Source organism: Pteropus medius, unplaced genomic scaffold, assembly GCF_902729225.1.
Source record: "Pteropus medius unplaced genomic scaffold, Ma_sr-lr_union100, whole genome shotgun sequence".
In the NCBI taxonomy this organism is placed as follows: domain Eukaryota; kingdom Metazoa; phylum Chordata; class Mammalia; order Chiroptera; family Pteropodidae; genus Pteropus; species Pteropus medius.
Genome location: NW_024352787.1, coordinates 11,897,294 through 11,914,972, shown reverse-complemented (window position 1 = coordinate 11,914,972; position 17,679 = coordinate 11,897,294). Strand labels below are relative to the sequence as shown.

Here is a 17,679-nt window from a genome sequence, read left to right as displayed (position 1 = left end):
AATTTAGGTCAAATCAATTTCATATGGTTCAAGCTATACTACAAAAGGATGGGCTTAAGTATATTTGACTTTGGACATCATTATGTGGTATTTATTTACCTGATAGGAAAGTATGACTGACTCCTTTTATAGTCCAATCTCATAAATACATAAGAGCTAGTATTTCCTTTATATTAATAATAAAGTCTGTCTTGTCACAGGTGAAAATTTAAATCAGTTTGACATAAGTTTCTCAGGAGTTGGCCTTGTCTTTACAACTACTGATGTTAACCTAATCACTATAAAAGGCTAACATTAGACAAATAAATGCTGATTAGTACTTGAACTTTTAAAAACCAATTATTTTGGTCCTCACAAATACTGATACTTGGGAAAGGGGGAACAACTATACCAGTTGCTTAAGAATCCTAGGATGCATGCTTCTGCACTCTCATTGGAGTATATCCAAAAATTCTATAATTAAAACATCAAAGTAAATGTACCAATTAGAAATAACACTGCAGTTGACTTCGAGGGCTTCTAGGTCAAGAAGCCAGATTTTAAAATATTTCATACCCCAGATTCTAAACATTTATACTTTTTTGAGTTTTCCACATTTTATACCTATGAAAATCACAGCCACTTAGTGATAGATACTAAAATAAATATAAAAATATACTAAAACGGGCAAAATCAGGACCAAAAATGGATTCCCAAGTAAAACTTTTTCTCTGTCTATCCAAAGTTCCACTATGCTCAACAGCAAAAGGGTCTCTCTTTTTTTCTTTTGGGTTCTGAAAATGAGGATGTTCTAAGTTCCAGTAACTTTTCTCAGCATTGATAGAAATATTTTAAAAGTAGCACCAAAGTCATATAAACTTTTAAACAGACTGCAATCTGAATAAAATTATTATATGGGCACAGAACAAACCTCCAGGTTTTTCTTAGTTTCATATTTTTTTCAATCAGTTATAGCCCTTAAAACCACTTGTGATAGAGGTTCCTCCTACCAAAACATGCCACCTACAGAAACCAGTGATATTCTAAATTTGTATTCTAAAAGTTTCTGCAGGATTAGTGCAGGTATAAGGCTGTGGCAGTTGTGGAATGAACAGGCCAATATGAAATCTAGTCAAGAAAGGACCATAAGTAATTTGGGTAGGTACAGGTATTTTAGATGAAACGTATCTTGCAAGTTTCCTTTAGATGGAGGAAGAAATCTTTTTTTTAAATTAAATTAGCACCTCCTCCAATATTTTCTCCTATATTTTTCTTTTTTCCTAACTTTAACACTACCCTATCTCATCAGAGCAGTGTTTCTGAACTCCTGAGGCTATGAAACAGTTCTGCGTTGCTTTCACAATTTTGAACATCAACAGTGAAGCAGTATTAGAGATATGATCAAGGCAATAAAACAGAAAATGGACTTATATTAAGTGGGCCTACAACAGCCAAATTCCAAAGATCCTACCCCTAAGTATATGACACCTGAGATTCCATGGAATACAGCATGAAAATCACTAAAACAGGAAATAAGGGAGCATGTAAAATAAAGGACTGGAGAAAACCTGTACTAAGATCATTAGTTGTATAAAGTCATTTTCAAATCTTAGGGCAAACTATACCATAATACTTTAACTGGCCTAAATATTGTATTGATTGCTGAACTACCATGGATTTGTAAGAAAATATCTTGTCCTGGTTTTTATACAGGTAAGATATTTGCAAATAAATAAGGAATATAAATACTAAACTTTTTTTATGATAGTGATATGAGATACAGAAATAGTAGCTACCAAACTGGGTTTTTTTTTCCATAAGCCATTTATTTGGTGCTATTTTAAGCTTTAAAATTCCATTGTGTTTTACATTAAATTATAAAGAGGATACATTTAGCTAATGAAAGACATTTTGCACAGTAATTCTGGCATGAAAATTTATTAAGTTTTCAGCTTCAAAAATGTCAAAAATTATTTCTTAAATGTCATTCTAAAATGCTAACGAATATACAATAAAAACAAAAAATTAGTGGAAGTAACTTGAATGGTAATGACAAAGCCAAACGAGTGCTCAATGTCACATGTTTGCTAACTTCAAACAGAAGAACAGTGTAAAAAACCTCATAAAGGCAGAAACAGTTACTATGAGTAGAACAGCTGTCACTAAGTCCAAATGACAGCATGAAGCAGCTACTAGCTTCCCAACTTACCATCTTCCTTTTCCTTTCTGCAATCTGTTCTTCTGATTCCATTTCCACTTCATTGCTAATGGGAGTTTTTTCTTCTATATCATCAATAAAATCTGGTTCCTGAAAGATGGAAATGATTGCGTTAACGAAACAACTACTCTACATACAACTAAGGGAGTTGAACTATTTTCAGTCTTTCAATCAAAATAATTCGACATATATAAAATTACAAGCCTATTTGAACCCATTTCAAAAATTTAAAACTGGTTTCCTAATTCAAGAAATTTTAAAAAATCATTCAAATAGTTTTGCTTTTTAAAGTTCTAGTCAATAATGTGTTTATCAATAGAGCCCACAAGGTCAAATATGGTAATATAGCCTTATATTCAGACTCTTCCCAAAACATAAACATATATAAATCATTTTTCAAAACCCAGTGTCTACAAATACTAAGTGCTCAATAAATGTTCAATATAAGACTTAAGGGAAATTATTCCTAGAAGACAGGGTACTGAAGATGAGTAAAACCTTCATTTAACTAAATTAAGTAGTTCTTCCTAACTTTCATTTGTTTAGAGGGCATATAACAAAGTATTTTCTGGCAGGGCAGGTGTATAGGCCAAACCCTTTTCCTAAAATTCTGTGTTTCTATGAAAATTTTCTCTCGAAAATCATACCTGTCACCCTTATATAATTGATTTAATTATGTTGCAAATATTAAAGGGAATTTTATGGATTAATACTTTAAGAACATTTATTATGAATACAAGTACAGTACAATCTGGAAAAACATTTTTACTTATCAGCCTTAGAAAAACCTTATATTCAATTCTGCAAAGATTTGCTGGCTGAGTAGTTTCTTAGTAATTTAAAAAATATTATACATAATCTAGTAGAACTTGTATTTTACTTTTATAAGTACTTCGTTAAATAAGAGAATGGACTTAACATAGATTTTAAACCATTTTAGATAAATAAGTTAAAATGACAATATTTTCCTTTAACTTCTGTCATCAAGAATCAGTAGAGCATAGTTCATTTCAGTACCTGATTATTTGAAACTGATAGTCTCAGTGGAGAAAGCTTTCTCTGTTTAGTTTCTGGGCTCTTCATTTTGTTGGCTGTTCCTTCACAATCCAAAGTAATATTCTGATTTTGTGTATCTTTTTCTTTTGAAATATCCTTTTCTTTTTTTCCTTTTTTCCTTCTGGTCTCATAACCACTGTTGATATTTTCCGTGGACTCAGAACTACGTTTTAGAACAGGGCACTCTGGATTTTCTTTGAGGCATGCACAGTCCACCTTGTATTTACTAGAAAGATAACCAGTTAAATATTTAACCCAGACAAAAACAAAAATTTTCTAATCCATTTTAAGCTGTAACTCCACAAAATTATATGCTGTTACTAATTATAAGCAATTCTTTTCACTAATTTGCATTCCTGGTAACTACCAAAAAATTTTTATTTTTATAAAAACAATGTAAGAATTAAAAGTTTATTTATGGGCCTTCAATAATAAGGACAACCAGTAATGCTTATAGTGGAAAAAAACAACTTAAAACAATCTATTTAAGTAAAATGATATTGTGACTCATATTAAGAAGGCAAATACCATATTTACTTCAGTGGTCCCAGAGTGTAATAAAGTATATATGCAAGTGACAAAATACTAACCCTAAATTTGATCTAAATAAAAAATATGCTAGGTAAAATAAATACCAAACCTTAACTAGTTTTCCCCTTATACTTAACAAATAATTTCAATAACCAGGTTTCTTTAAAAAGCTACCTTGAAAAAAGTTAAAGTTATGCTTCCTTTTGCCCCTCTTAAGTGTTCCCTCTTTCAAATGGAAGCTTGAAAAATAACTATACTATATCTCTCATCTTCAAAGAACTGATAATACACTTTCATCTCTTCAATATTTCTTAGTGCTCTGCCCTATCTCTACCCCCAAGATTTAGCTTATCTCTAGGATACAGGCTAAATGCTCAAGTTTGAGTTAATAATAGAAGCCTCCCACTTTGCATGTTTTAAGTAGTTTAATGTTTGTTCTCAATAAATAAAAATTTACGTTTCCAAGTTTCTAATACTCCTACTCATTCACTTTCAACATTGGTTAAAGGTACAGGTCAAATTGCCTAACTGCCTACATTATGTAAATCAGAATTCAAACATTTATGGTCTACCGCCCACCTCCGCATATCAGGTTAGAAACTAGTTTAAAACTATTACTAGATGTTTTCTTTGATAACAGAACTGCAAATAATGATGGCAACAACTAATGTTTATTAAGCTCTTATTCTGTGCCGAGAACTATTTTAAACTCTCATATGTGTTAACTCACTCAATCTTCAAAACATCCCTGTTGAGTATTATTATTCTCATAGTATACATAAGATACTAAGGCACAAAGATATGAAGAAACTGGTCCAAGGTTACACAGCTTAAGTGACCAAACTAGGATTTGAAACCAGTCAGATTATAAAAATCTTATATTCTTAAACACTATGGGATAGTCTCTTGAAGCAATGAGCAGAGAGCCATTATGCTACTACATTTTTTACCTTCTGGGGAAAACTGCACTTAAAAGGAAACAAATTATGATTATAAATCTGATGCCAACAATCAAATAGAAATACATAATGAAAGAAGGGGATTTTCACTGATAGAAAATGCAGTGAATATTAAAAACTTATGCATTTAAATAGATTACCACACAAAATTCAAAAAATAAAATACAGAACAGGAGGAAATGAACTGAAATGCTTATAATCCAAGACTACTAAATAAAGAATGCTCTACCACCCAAAAAAATCAGAAGACGTGAGACTATCCAGCAGAAAAATGAACAGATGATCAGGCAATTCATAAAACATGAAAGCCAAGTCACGAATAAATATATAAAAAGATCCTTGGGGTCACAAAATGATCAAGGATAATGTAATTATGGATTAGCATCAATTTTTAAAGTAGTATAGTAAGTGGAGCAAAGAAGTAAAACTGTTGGAACAAACTGGGCATTCTCCCATATCTAGTAAAAACTGAGGCTGTGCATATTCTAGAACCCAGCAATTCTACCCTTAAGTCCCTCTACCATGGAGAGAATATGTATACATGCAGACATGTTCAAAAAGCCATAGGAGCCTTTTTGGTAAAGGTTCACCAAGAGTAGAATGAATAAATACCATCAACGGTGCAAAGAAATGAACTAGAGCTGCACATAAACTGAATCACAAAAGTAATGAATGAAAAAAGGTGAAAAAAATAAAGATTATAATTTACCTATAATTAAAAATATACAAAATACTAGATACTATGTGAAATACACCAAATTAAAGATGGCAGTTATCTTTGGCAAAAGTGGGAAGAGAGATGCTATCTGTCTGCTAAACAGATGGGGTTTCAATGGATAATGTTTCATTTCTTAATTTGGGAAGTAGGCACATGTACTTTTTATGTTATATTTTTTACATTAAATTTTAAAAATTGAAATTCAAGTTTCTATACTCAGGAATGAATTTTTTCCCCCTAGTGTTTCAGAACAATAGTTTTCAGAGTTTCTTTGCAAGATCTCCAACAAATTCTTTTAATTTATACTGCAAAGAAAATTTGGCACAATTTGTTTTGAGAGGCAAAAAGTGAAATTATCCATTCATATAGATTAACCAAATTAATTGTAAGACTAAAATTGTATACCCTATAAAACGAGAAGGATGGTCAACTAATCTATGACAAAGGAGGGAAGAATATACAATGGAGAAATGAGTTTCTTCAAGTGGTGTTAGGAAAACTGGACAGATATATGCACAATGAAACTCGACCACCCTCTTACACAATATACAAAAATAAACTAAAAATGCATTAAAGACTTAAATGTAAGGCCTGAAATCATAAAACTCCTAGAAGAAAATATAGGTAGTAAATTATGTGTCATCAGTTTCAGTAGCATCTTTTTGGATATGTCTCCTCAAGCAAGGGATACAAAAGCAACAATAAACAAGTGGAACTTCATCAAACTATAAAGCTTCTACACAGTAAAGGAAACTTACTGAACGGGAGAAGATATCTGCAAATGATATATCTGATAAATGGTTGTATAAAAGAATTCATAGAACCCAATAACAACAATAAACAATCTGATCAAAAAATGGGCAGAGGCCATGAAAAGGCATTTCTCTAAAGACATGCAGATGGGCAACAGACACATGAAAAGGTACTCAACATCATTAATCATTAAGGAAATGCAAATCAAAACCACAATATACTACTACTACCCACACCAATAAGAAAGGTTACTATTAAAAAGTCAACAAATAATGTGCTGGAGAGGACCTGGAGAAAAGGGAACCCCTGTGCACTGCTGGTGTAACTGTAAAATGGTGTTGTCACCATGGAAAACAGGATGGAGAGTCCTCAAAAAACTAAAAATAGATCTACCATACAATCCAGCAACTCCACTTCTGAGTGTTTACCCAAGGAAAACAAAAATACTAATTTGAAAAGATATGCACCCCTATGTTCACTGCAGCATTATTTACAATAGCCAAGATATGGAGATAACCTAGGTAGTCATCAATAGGTAAGTGGTAAAAAAGATGTGGTATAAACACACACACACACACACACACACACACACACACACACACACACACACACACACACACACACTCCTCCCCCCACCCGCCTCAGGTGTCCCTTGATAGATGAATGGATAAAGATGTGGTATAAATACATACACACACATTACACACTATATTATGCAGTAATAAAAAAGAATGAAATCTTGCCACTTGTGACCAACATGGATGGACCTAGAAGGTATTATGCTAAGTGGAAAAAGTCAGAGAAAGACAAATGCCATATGGTTTCGCTTATATGTAGAATCTAAAAGAACAAAATGAACAGACAAAAAACAAAAACAGACTCTTAGAGACCAAAGGGATGGTTGCCAGAAGGGAGGGGGGATAGGATGGGTGAAAAACTGAAGGGGAATATAGTCAATAATATTGTGATGTTTGCATGATGACAGATGATTACTAGTATTAGTAGGGTGATCACACTGTAAGGTATAACAATGTTGAATCACTATATTGTACATATGAAACTAATATAACTAATATAATATTGTATACCAACTACACTAGAAAATACAAGAAGGAAAAGGGAAAAATTTTCACATAAACAAGGTCAAGTGTTGTATGGCTGAATTCGGATTACTAACGATAATTATTATTAGCATTTACATTATAAAAGTAATTAAGGAAAGTCTGGGAAAAAACAGCAACATTGCTGTATTGGAAGCTGATACCAAAATGCCTGTTTTCAATTACTTTTAATTGCCTCATAATAAATAAAAATAAAATGCTATAAAAGTAATAATAATATCTAAATTTTTTTGAGAACATTAAGGAACTATTTTTGAAACAACAGATATCATATTTGCAGATTTCAACTTACCAATTCCCATAGTCAAAATCAAAGGCAATAGTAATTTCAGTTCCTTTTGGAATATTTTGTATAGAATAAATGTAAAGATGTATAGTTCCATCTTCGATTTCATGCCTCACCTGTTAAAGAATAATTTTATATATCTATGAATTATTTTCTTCCTTTAGAGGCACTCATCTGACAATTTTGAAAACTATTCCTTTTAAAGTAATTCACAAATACAACATGGAAAATAAACCATTAATTACAAGACTTGTAACAATAAATCAGTGCTTATCAACTGGGAAAGGGGTACCTCAGCACAAGCTTGATGCAAGCTCTACAGCTCACTATGTAGCATTAAAAAGAAAATATTGTTTTTCATCAATTCTATGATGCATATTTTTTTACCTTTTAGCATTTCTGAAATTGGGAGTGGCATCTTCAATTTGATGAAATGCAGTAATGGTACAGTTAACACGATAATTTTCTATGACAGACACTGTTCTAGGCACTTTACATATATTAACTCTTTTAGTCTTCATAACACATTTTCATAGAAAAACTAAATTACAGACAAGGTTATAAAGCTAGACAGTCAAACAGATGACATGAATCTAGTAGTAAGTCTGACTTCAAACCTACACTCTTAACTAACATTATATAATTATAAAATTAAAAATGTGTATTTTTCCATATAAAAAAACCTAGAACTATTATTTTATACTCCACATTAAAGCACAATTTTATACAAAGTTTTATAGTAGCAGCTACAAAATTTATTTTGGCTTTCAGCATTGTCATCTACCTTGATCGAGTCAAAATATTTATTTGGCCCATATATAGAGCTTCTAGGATAAACAGAAGTTCAATATTTTCTCTTACAAGAAACATCGCAATTTCTTCAATGTGCAAAGTAATTTTTAAAACCTCAGCTAACATCACCTAAATTTTCACAGTTGAAAGATGCTGGGAAGTATAAAATGCATGAACAGTTTAAAAAGTGTTTTAGGCTACCAGATTTCTGTGGTTAATCAGATTTCATATACTTCCAACCCATGCCTCCCAAAAAGATTTCTTTATATATAAGTTTACCTCTGCATTGGGTGTACAAGAACGCCTGATGAATCGGGCCTCATTCCCAAAAGTCCTTGCATCAACACACATTTCTAGCCCATGAAATTTAGAATAGAATAAAACAAAAGGGTATGGTCTACAAAGAAAGAAAAACATTATAAATTATTAACATTTTGAGTTTAAGAAACTTCTAAGACTCACAATAAGTAGTGAAGCAAAGATAATATAAAGCGGTGTGATACCAGAACCCATTCTTAACCACTAGCCTAGTTCATTACTAATTAATATTTTTACCTTTTCCCATGACCTTACATAAATCAAAGGTAATTAATTGAAGGTGGAAATTCAAATTTATGATGAAAGTTAAAAAGGGAGTGGCTATTGCCTTTACAGGATTTATAATTGGATATCTTTAAAGTCCCTATCTCCTACTTCAATTAGGTGTTTGATTTATAGCTTATAGCACTATTTCAAATCAAATCTGCTATATAAAAGGGAAGGATTCTTATATATCTTTCATATCTTAAATGAAAACTCAAGTTATAAAATAGAAATATTTTTAAATTATATAGTAAAGTTATAGTATAAAGACCGAGAATGTTATCTCCCTAGAGATACAAACATACTTCTGATCTCAGGGAAGCAATGGCTATCATAAGATCATATCAATTCCCTCCCAAAATCACAAACCATATCAGAGGCCTCCAAGCCATTCCATACCATTAAAGTGGGAGTTCAAAGCTGTGGCAATAATGTAAGACCAAATCTAACATCATCTAGTAAAGAGGAAGGGTTTTGCCTGTGACAGTCAGCAATGGTTTTTTCAAGTTCTAGCAATCATGTCACAAGGAATTAGGAAAGGTCCTAGATGGAAAGCATTCCTTATAATCTCTGGTAATCAGAGTTTTTAATTAACATCCACCTATATTGCTGCAGTTTATCTTTGAAGTACATTGTTTTAGGAGTGTCAGTAAAATAGAAATGGGTAAGAGACTGAGGAATATATCTGCATTTTTAATGTTGTTATAATTTATTATAGTTTAGAAGTTATCATTAGTTACTGTTCATCTACACTATAGTTTTAAATACTAAAATTATCACTTAGGAAAACAAAATACGTATAAATACATCTTGGTAAAAGAGCCAAAAATTCAATACATAACTATAAAAAGCATGGGAAAATAAATGAATATACCTCTTAAAGAAATATCCATTTGCTTCAAATTGTTCCCTTAGCATAAACTTCCCTCTATATTCAATGATAAGTGCATCAGGAGGCAAATCTTTTGCGGATTTCAGAATTTTCTTATTTTTTTGTATATGGCTCTAAAATCAGAAAAATTGAGATTAATTAAACTTCACTGCTTTTTCAGTCTAACTACTTAATAGTAGAAAAAGGTTTCTGTTTTGTAACTTTTTGCCAAATGATATATTTACCTCTACAGGAGGTTTGAAGAGCAAATTGTTGGTATTCAAATCTGATTTATTTATCTCTTTTTTGTCATTTCCATTGCCTAATCTCAGAGCTATTCTTTGTGCCTCCCTCTGAACACCCTCACTATACTGGTTATTATTTGCCTCTTCATATCGATCCATCCATGCTTTGATTTTTGTCTCCCATCCAAAATTTGAACCATCAGATGAAGGATCAATCTCGGGAGCTGAACCCTAAAATAACAGCAAATGAAGCATTAATATCTGGACTCAAAGTATTTAAATACACATACACAATCAATGACAGTCTATACATAAAAGAATATAAAATAAACTAGAAATGTTAGGCTAAGTTGATCCTAATGAAAAGAAGACCATAAATGAGCAGATTGCTCCATTTTTATACTGCAAGCCACACAAATGTGAGTTGCAAAACAAAGAAGCTGAGTTAAGCTGGAAAAGAATTCAAGCTTCACTGCCACTACTGTGGCCAAATGGAGGCTATCAATAAAATTGCAACTACCCAAAGGTTTCAAGTTATTGTCATCTAATGGTCAAAAAAAGCATATGAAAATTTTAGAGACTGTCAATATCTATTCTGTACTCACAGTTCTATTTAATCAAAATAAATGTGTAATTATTATATAAACTACACATAATGCATATTAAGTATAAACTTATTTTCTGATATAATACTAAAATGTTAACATGTTTTATAACAAAAATGTACTTTGATATCTTAATTTAGTATAATTGTTCACGCAATAAATTTGACATGAGAATAAAACGTTTCATAGAATGTGAAAGTACCCAAATGGTCCATAGTCTAAATTCAAACGTCATAATGAGGGCAAGGACCCTCAAGTTTAAGTGCTTAAGCCCCTATTATAATCTGTTAAGAATGCTACATACTAAGTACTAAAACATTACCACTTCTCTTCTTAATGTTACAAAACAAAAGGGAGAACTATTTTCACTGGAATGCAATTTATAGGAAGGCACAATTACCACACATTTAAAAAAATGTGTTAAAACCTGAACTGCCATAATCAATTCTTATTTGCAATCTCAGGATGAATATCAATTAAAGCAGATAACAAGAACATATATTGTGTCTTTATCATTAGCATAATTCAAATTTATAATGGATTTAACATGTGAAATTTCAATTTAGTTGTAAAAACTGTTTTTTCTACAATATTAAACACCTTAACGAGAAAACAGATTTTTTTCCTATAATATGTACACCTAACGTAACTCTGAAGTTTTTATATCACATAGATTTCATAAAGATCCTTATATATCTTGTTAAACATGTACATGTCTACAGAAACACTAAAATTTACCATCAGTCGACCTTCTATATAAGTAACTAATCATTACTATGAAAACTATCATTCCTTTCTAAAATGAAACAAACTATAGTTGAACAAACAACACAGGTATGAACTGCATGAGTCCACTTATATGTGGATTTTTTTTCAATATATACCTGTACTGTTTTCAATCTGCAGTTAGGAGTCTGAGAATGCGGAGGACCGACTATATATATTGATTTCCGCTGTTTTATATAGGGGACTTGATATCTGTGGTGGGTCCTGGAAACAATCCTTCTTGGACACCAAGAAACAACTTAAGTTTTGGGGGAGTCAAAAGTCATTCTCAAATTTTTGACTGTGCAGGGGGTCAGCGCCCCTAACCGTGGCACTGTTCAAGGGTCAACTGTATAGTAAGTTGCTCAACTATTTGATGGGGGTAGGTTTAATTTCCTAAATGATATTTTATGTTGTTGCATCTTCTACATTATAATGACCACTTGATAAAGAACATTTTATGTAAATATGAGACGGTATATATTAAGGCTTTCCCCAGCTTTTTAAAAGAAATCTACTGTTTTCAAAATTTTCTTTGTTTTGTCCCTGCCCCCCTACCTCAAAACCCTCTACTGACCTGGTATATCTCTAACACAGCTATTCTATATGTCTTGAACCTTATACTACAGATTTACTGAAATTGTAATGATCTTATAGAGAAATATCTTCAAATTAAGGAAAAGATTTTTAAACGATGCACAAAGAATTTTAAAAATCTTACTTCCTCAGTCACAACTTTACATAATAAATGAAAATATTTCAGTTAAGTAAAACATGTTCCTTCCTCATTAAGCCTGCTATTGAAGTGACTAGATAAATTGGGAAGAAAGGAAAACTGCTTGAGCATCAATGGTTCCAATAGCTAAATCGAAAACTTTTGTAGACCTCTTTATTCTGTCAGAAATACCAGAAATCTAAGTTTAACATAGTAAGTATAAAATTGCAACTTTAACATATAAAGAATATTTTATAAAACTTTGGACTTAAAGTATGCTGAGTGACACCATACATTAACATTTTTGAGAAAGAATTACAAAAGTACACAAGAATAATCATTGGACAACTGTTTAATGATTTGTTTTCCAAGATAGTGGAATAATGAATAATTATTATGCTTTATATCACAAGGACAACAGATACACTGTAACATGCTCTCCACATCCTATTTTATTATCTGACAACTTGAAAAACCATTATCCTTTACTATCTTATTTAAAAACCTACACAGTAACATTATATGGCTAACCTCTATAATCTATTAGGGGGAGGCAGAGCTGGGGAACCTTGCTTCTCTCAGTAATCTTAGCATCTACAAAATTGAGGATGTATTCTAATTAATTCAAGTTACAAGTGATTATTTTGTACTTACACGGTGAATCTACGGGTGATTTTATAGTAGTTTATAATGACAGCCTTGACTAAATGACTAGAATCCCAACTTTGCAAAAGAGCAAATTTTCAAATTTCAAATGTGATTTTGCATTCACATGTCTAGTACACTAACACTAAGTGGTAATGGAGAAATGGAATGCAATGATAACTGAAATTCAGATTACCTAAAATTTTAATATTAGAAATTGCTTATATATACCTCCTTTTGCTTAATAGTTTAACATAATAAATTCTAAGCGTGGTATATTAATCCTATTAGAATTCTCTATGGTCCCACTTCTAATAAAGATAATAAGCAATGGAATGCACACAATGAAGAAAGCAAAGATTACAAATGACCAACCATTTAGTAAGCTCCTGAATAATTGACAATTGATAATAAGTGCTGAAATTTAATGTATTTACCTTAACTCTTGATGATTTCCTAGATCCTTCACGAAAGGCCTGAAATAAAATGGAATTCTGAGTTTTTTTTAAACTGGATATAATTAATATTTAAGAATCAATTGGTTCACTGAAGGTTTTTACTGAAGTCTCATAATTACAAAGAGTTCGGTACTAACCAGTATCACCAGAACTAGGAGAATGTTTAATTAGAATAGCATACTATTCTATTAAAAATAGAATGCACACTACATAAGAACATAAAAATATTTTATGATGCAATGCTAAGAAAAATTCTAAATTTTCTGTGTCCTCAATATTATAATCATGGAAAAATATTTGATAAAAATTGAATAGGTATAAAAAATATTATAGTAATTACTGTAAGACCCAGCTCCCATCACTTCCTACCTACTCATCTAAAAAAAAAAGGAAAACTTACTTTTTATAAAAAACTTACTTTTTTACATTTTGAAATGTTTTGTTCTTTCTCCCCACTTTTTTTCCTTCTCTTATCGTTAACCTTGGAAACTCTTGAAGCAGCAGTTAAAGTAATTGATGTTGGAGTATGCTGAAATGCAGTATATAATTCCACAGGAACCTCATCGCCACTCTCAGTTGCACTGGTATCACCATCTTCAAAGGCAAAATAAAAATTGCTGCATGTGTAATACTTCTACTGCAAATAATAAAACAGTATTCTACACAAGAAACTATTATAGCTACATATTTCTGAAAAATAATTTTTTTCACTTCCTCATCTCTCTCATAGTAAGATACATTTAAATGCAAACTATAAATATCAGTTCATTAAACTAGAAGGACACAGAAGTTAGCACAAATGGTGTGACTGTGGGAAACAGGCACTTGCATACACTGCCAGTAGAAATTCAAAATTCCCTCCAAAGGGTAGCCAGGTCTAGCAAAATTCTATATGCACTTACCCTTTCACCTAACAATCCCATTTCTAGGGATCTATCCATAGATAAAATGGCAAAAGTACAAAAAAAACTTATCCAAGTGGGTTTTGCTGAAGGTACTATTTGTAATAAAAACAAAATAAAAATACTAGAAACCACCCAGATGTGCATTGCACAGGAATAGTTTAATACACTATGATTACTCAAAACCAGCTATATTGGTATCAACATGTTTTAAGCCAAAATGAAAACTGTAGCAAATGTTATACTTCTAAATTCTAGTCCTAAAAATGAAAGAAATACTATTCCCAATGATCCCCATCTTTCTGAAGAGCAAACATATTTAACATCTTGAAACCAATAAGTTACCTATATGTAGGAAAATATGGATGATTTACAATTATTTCCCTCTAGTTTCCTATTTCCTACTTTCTTATTCTATAATCTGTAAAAAAAAAAAAAAGAATATTTAAAATCTGTATCTGAGATTGTAAATTATATATACGATCAACATTCATCGGTAAAGTGTTTATGTACAACTAAAATTATGCAGGTCAGTTATTCTCAATCACACTAATCTTAATTTAGTATAGATCTTTTTCACTCACCTGACATATTTTCCCTTTTCCGGCGTTGTAGTAGCACCGCTCTCTCTTTATCCAAACTCCTACATTAAAATATTAACATGATTATTTATCAGATTTTCATAAATTTAGATATAAAGCAGATTTAAGTGATAAAATTTATAATTTCTCTAATGTTCTCATTGAAAATCCAACAATATAAAATATATATACTATCCCTTGCCTTACAGTTTAGATTTGATTTAGCATCATTAGCAGTAAATGCCAGTTAAGTGACTAATTACTCAGGAAATTAGTACATTTTTTTTCAAATAGAATATTTAAAGTAAAAAGTCTGGAAAAAAAATGTTAACATAACTAAAATCACAAATAAAATGTCTTTAAATAATGTACAACACTAAATGAGAATCTATTTGCATTGTACCAATTGCCTAAAATTATTTCCACTTTGAAATAATAAACACTAAACATTTAACAATGAAGTATATCATTAACCTCCCTCAGCCTCCACTCATCAAGTATCATCCATAGTAATTGTTTTACTTCTTCCCACCCTGACCCCCACTTCAGTGTTTCACTGCCTAACTTATTAGTCTAGAGGTCAAATAACACTAGGTGGGAGAATAAGAGCTCTAGACTGAAATGCCTACAACTCAGTAACAGACTTACCTTAATGTCTACTAGGATATGTAAGTATCCTACAGCATCACTGATAACTATCCTGGTAATCAATGAATGATAAGCAGATATCGCACAATTGACTGCTCCCAAATGGTCAGTTTTTAACCAATTCTTATTGAATTCATCAACAGATACTTACCCCATCAAGAACTATTTGGCAAATGGCTAGTTGCTATCATAAAGGGAAACAAATCACATAGAAAAGCCTCACTCACCTAGTTAAACTGTTAAAAATCCAAGTCTGCCACTTGGGAAAATAGGCATGCTTATCCATTATTGGTGGGAATTCAAAACTGTACAGCTCCTACTAGAGGAGAACTTGGTGATATCTGACAAAATTTTACATTTACATTTACCCCTTTACTGAACATTCACATTTCTATTTGTAATTATAAAAGACTGGAAACAACTCAAATGTCCATTCAAAGGAGACTGTGTGAACAAACTACAGTACATGAAAGAGATGGAGCACCTTGAAACTATAGAGAGAAATGAGTCAATCCCTATAAACTACTATGAAGTGATCTTCAGTATATATTTTTAAGAAAAAAAAGGAATATGGCAACTCTACATACTACTGCTTAAGGGGGAATACAAATACACATATATCTGTTTCTAGTAAGAAAACAATGGAAGGAATAATCAATTTTTAAAAAATTATTTCTGGGATAGAAGTTAGACTTACATGAATATACCTTATTTTAAATATTTGACTTCAGAATTACAGGATTACTTCTTACATAATTACACAAACATATAATTATAAAAAATAAAGTATAAAATGAAATCTTTAAAAATAAAAAATAACAGAATTACTCATACATTTTTGGAATGTAAAATGGTACAACTACTCTGTACAATAGTTTATTTCTTATAAAACTAAAGATGCAACTACGATATGACCACGCAATTGCATTCTTGGGTATTTATCCTAGAGAAAACTTAGGTTCAAAAACTATACACAAATGTTCATATCGACTTCATTTGTAATAGTCAAAAAGTGGAAGTAACCCAAATGTCCTTCAATGAGTGAATGGTTAAACAAACTGTGGTACATATATACCACAGAACACTACTCAGCAATAAAAAAGAATAAAATACTGATATATGCAACAAATTGGATGGCTCTTCAGGGAATTACACTGAGTAAAAAAAGTCAATTCAAAAAAGTTCACATACTGTATGATTCCATTTATATAACATTCTTGAAATGACAAATTATAGGAATGGAGTATAGATAAACAGTTGCCAAAGGTCAGAGACGGGATGGATAGGAGGTGAGAGGTGGACATGGCTATTAAAGGCAACACAAGAGATCCTTGTGATGGAAATGTTTTGAATCTTGATTATGTCAATGTCAATATCCTGGTTGTGATACTGTATTAATAGTTTTGAAAGCTGTTACCACTGAGATAAATTGGGTAAAGGATACACAGGATCTCTGTTATTTCACAAATGCATGTGAATCTACAACAAAGGTTTAATTTTCAAACATCAAAAATAACAAAGGTTTAATTTTCAAAAATCAAAAATAAAATAACCTAATCAACATAAGTGTGTATCCAGTTAATCTTATAACCAAACAGTAAAATTCTTTCAAGAGACTTTAAACACAATAAATTAACTTACATCCCTTGCAGAAACCAAAGAAAGAAAAAGTTCTAAATTGCTTTGCATAATCGTATTGTTGGTGCTAATGTACATATTGTTACTGTAGAGATTGCTGTGTCCTTCTATGGGATTAAGCAATTGAGTAATTGCGATATTCTAATTACACTGTTGTTGAGAACTAGGATAAAAGGAGCTATAAATGGAACACAGAAATGGTTAAATGGCATACAGCTGTCAAACTATAATGTTGTACACCTGAAACATATTTATACAGTAAAATTTTACCTCAATAAAAAAAAGTTAAGTGAAATTTATTTCTATTCCTTGTATTCCTAATTTTAAATTATATTTATCAGTATAAACTCATGTATTTTATCTTAAAAATAAACAAATAGACAAAAAAATATTTCCTAGCTTTGTCCACTAAAAAGATCAATTCAGTAGGAAGGGGCATGACTAGCTGAGATTCTGGCCCTAAAAACCAATTCTGAGTTTGAGACATAGAACTATAAGATAAGCTCTTATTTTATCAGACAGCACAAAAACTATCAAGGGTATTGTCAAAAGGACTAGAAAGCCAACTTCAAGAAGTTCCCATTGACCAAAAATGGGACAATATTTAAACA

At 31.3% G+C, this 17,679-nt stretch overlaps 1 protein-coding gene across 9 annotated transcripts in view; it reads right to left on the bottom strand.

The window, feature by feature from the left end:
- Window positions 1-17,679, bottom strand: part of KMT2E (lysine methyltransferase 2E (inactive)) — a 79,226-nt gene that overhangs the window by 16,509 nt on the left and 45,038 nt on the right. For all 9 annotated transcript variants that reach the window (XM_039849242.1, XM_039849240.1, XM_039849239.1 and 6 more), the window contains 9 exons: window positions 14,786-14,844; window positions 13,718-13,893; window positions 13,279-13,317; window positions 10,112-10,342; window positions 9,870-10,000; window positions 8,693-8,810; window positions 7,628-7,737; window positions 3,215-3,479; window positions 2,189-2,287 (listed from right to left, as the gene is read on the bottom strand). In XM_039849242.1, coding sequence (XP_039705176.1) covers window positions 2,189-2,287; window positions 3,215-3,479; window positions 7,628-7,737; window positions 8,693-8,810; window positions 9,870-10,000; window positions 10,112-10,342; window positions 13,279-13,317; window positions 13,718-13,893; window positions 14,786-14,844 — 1,228 coding nt within the window. The remainder of the gene's footprint in view (window positions 1-2,188; window positions 2,288-3,214; window positions 3,480-7,627; window positions 7,738-8,692; window positions 8,811-9,869; window positions 10,001-10,111; window positions 10,343-13,278; window positions 13,318-13,717; window positions 13,894-14,785; window positions 14,845-17,679) is intronic.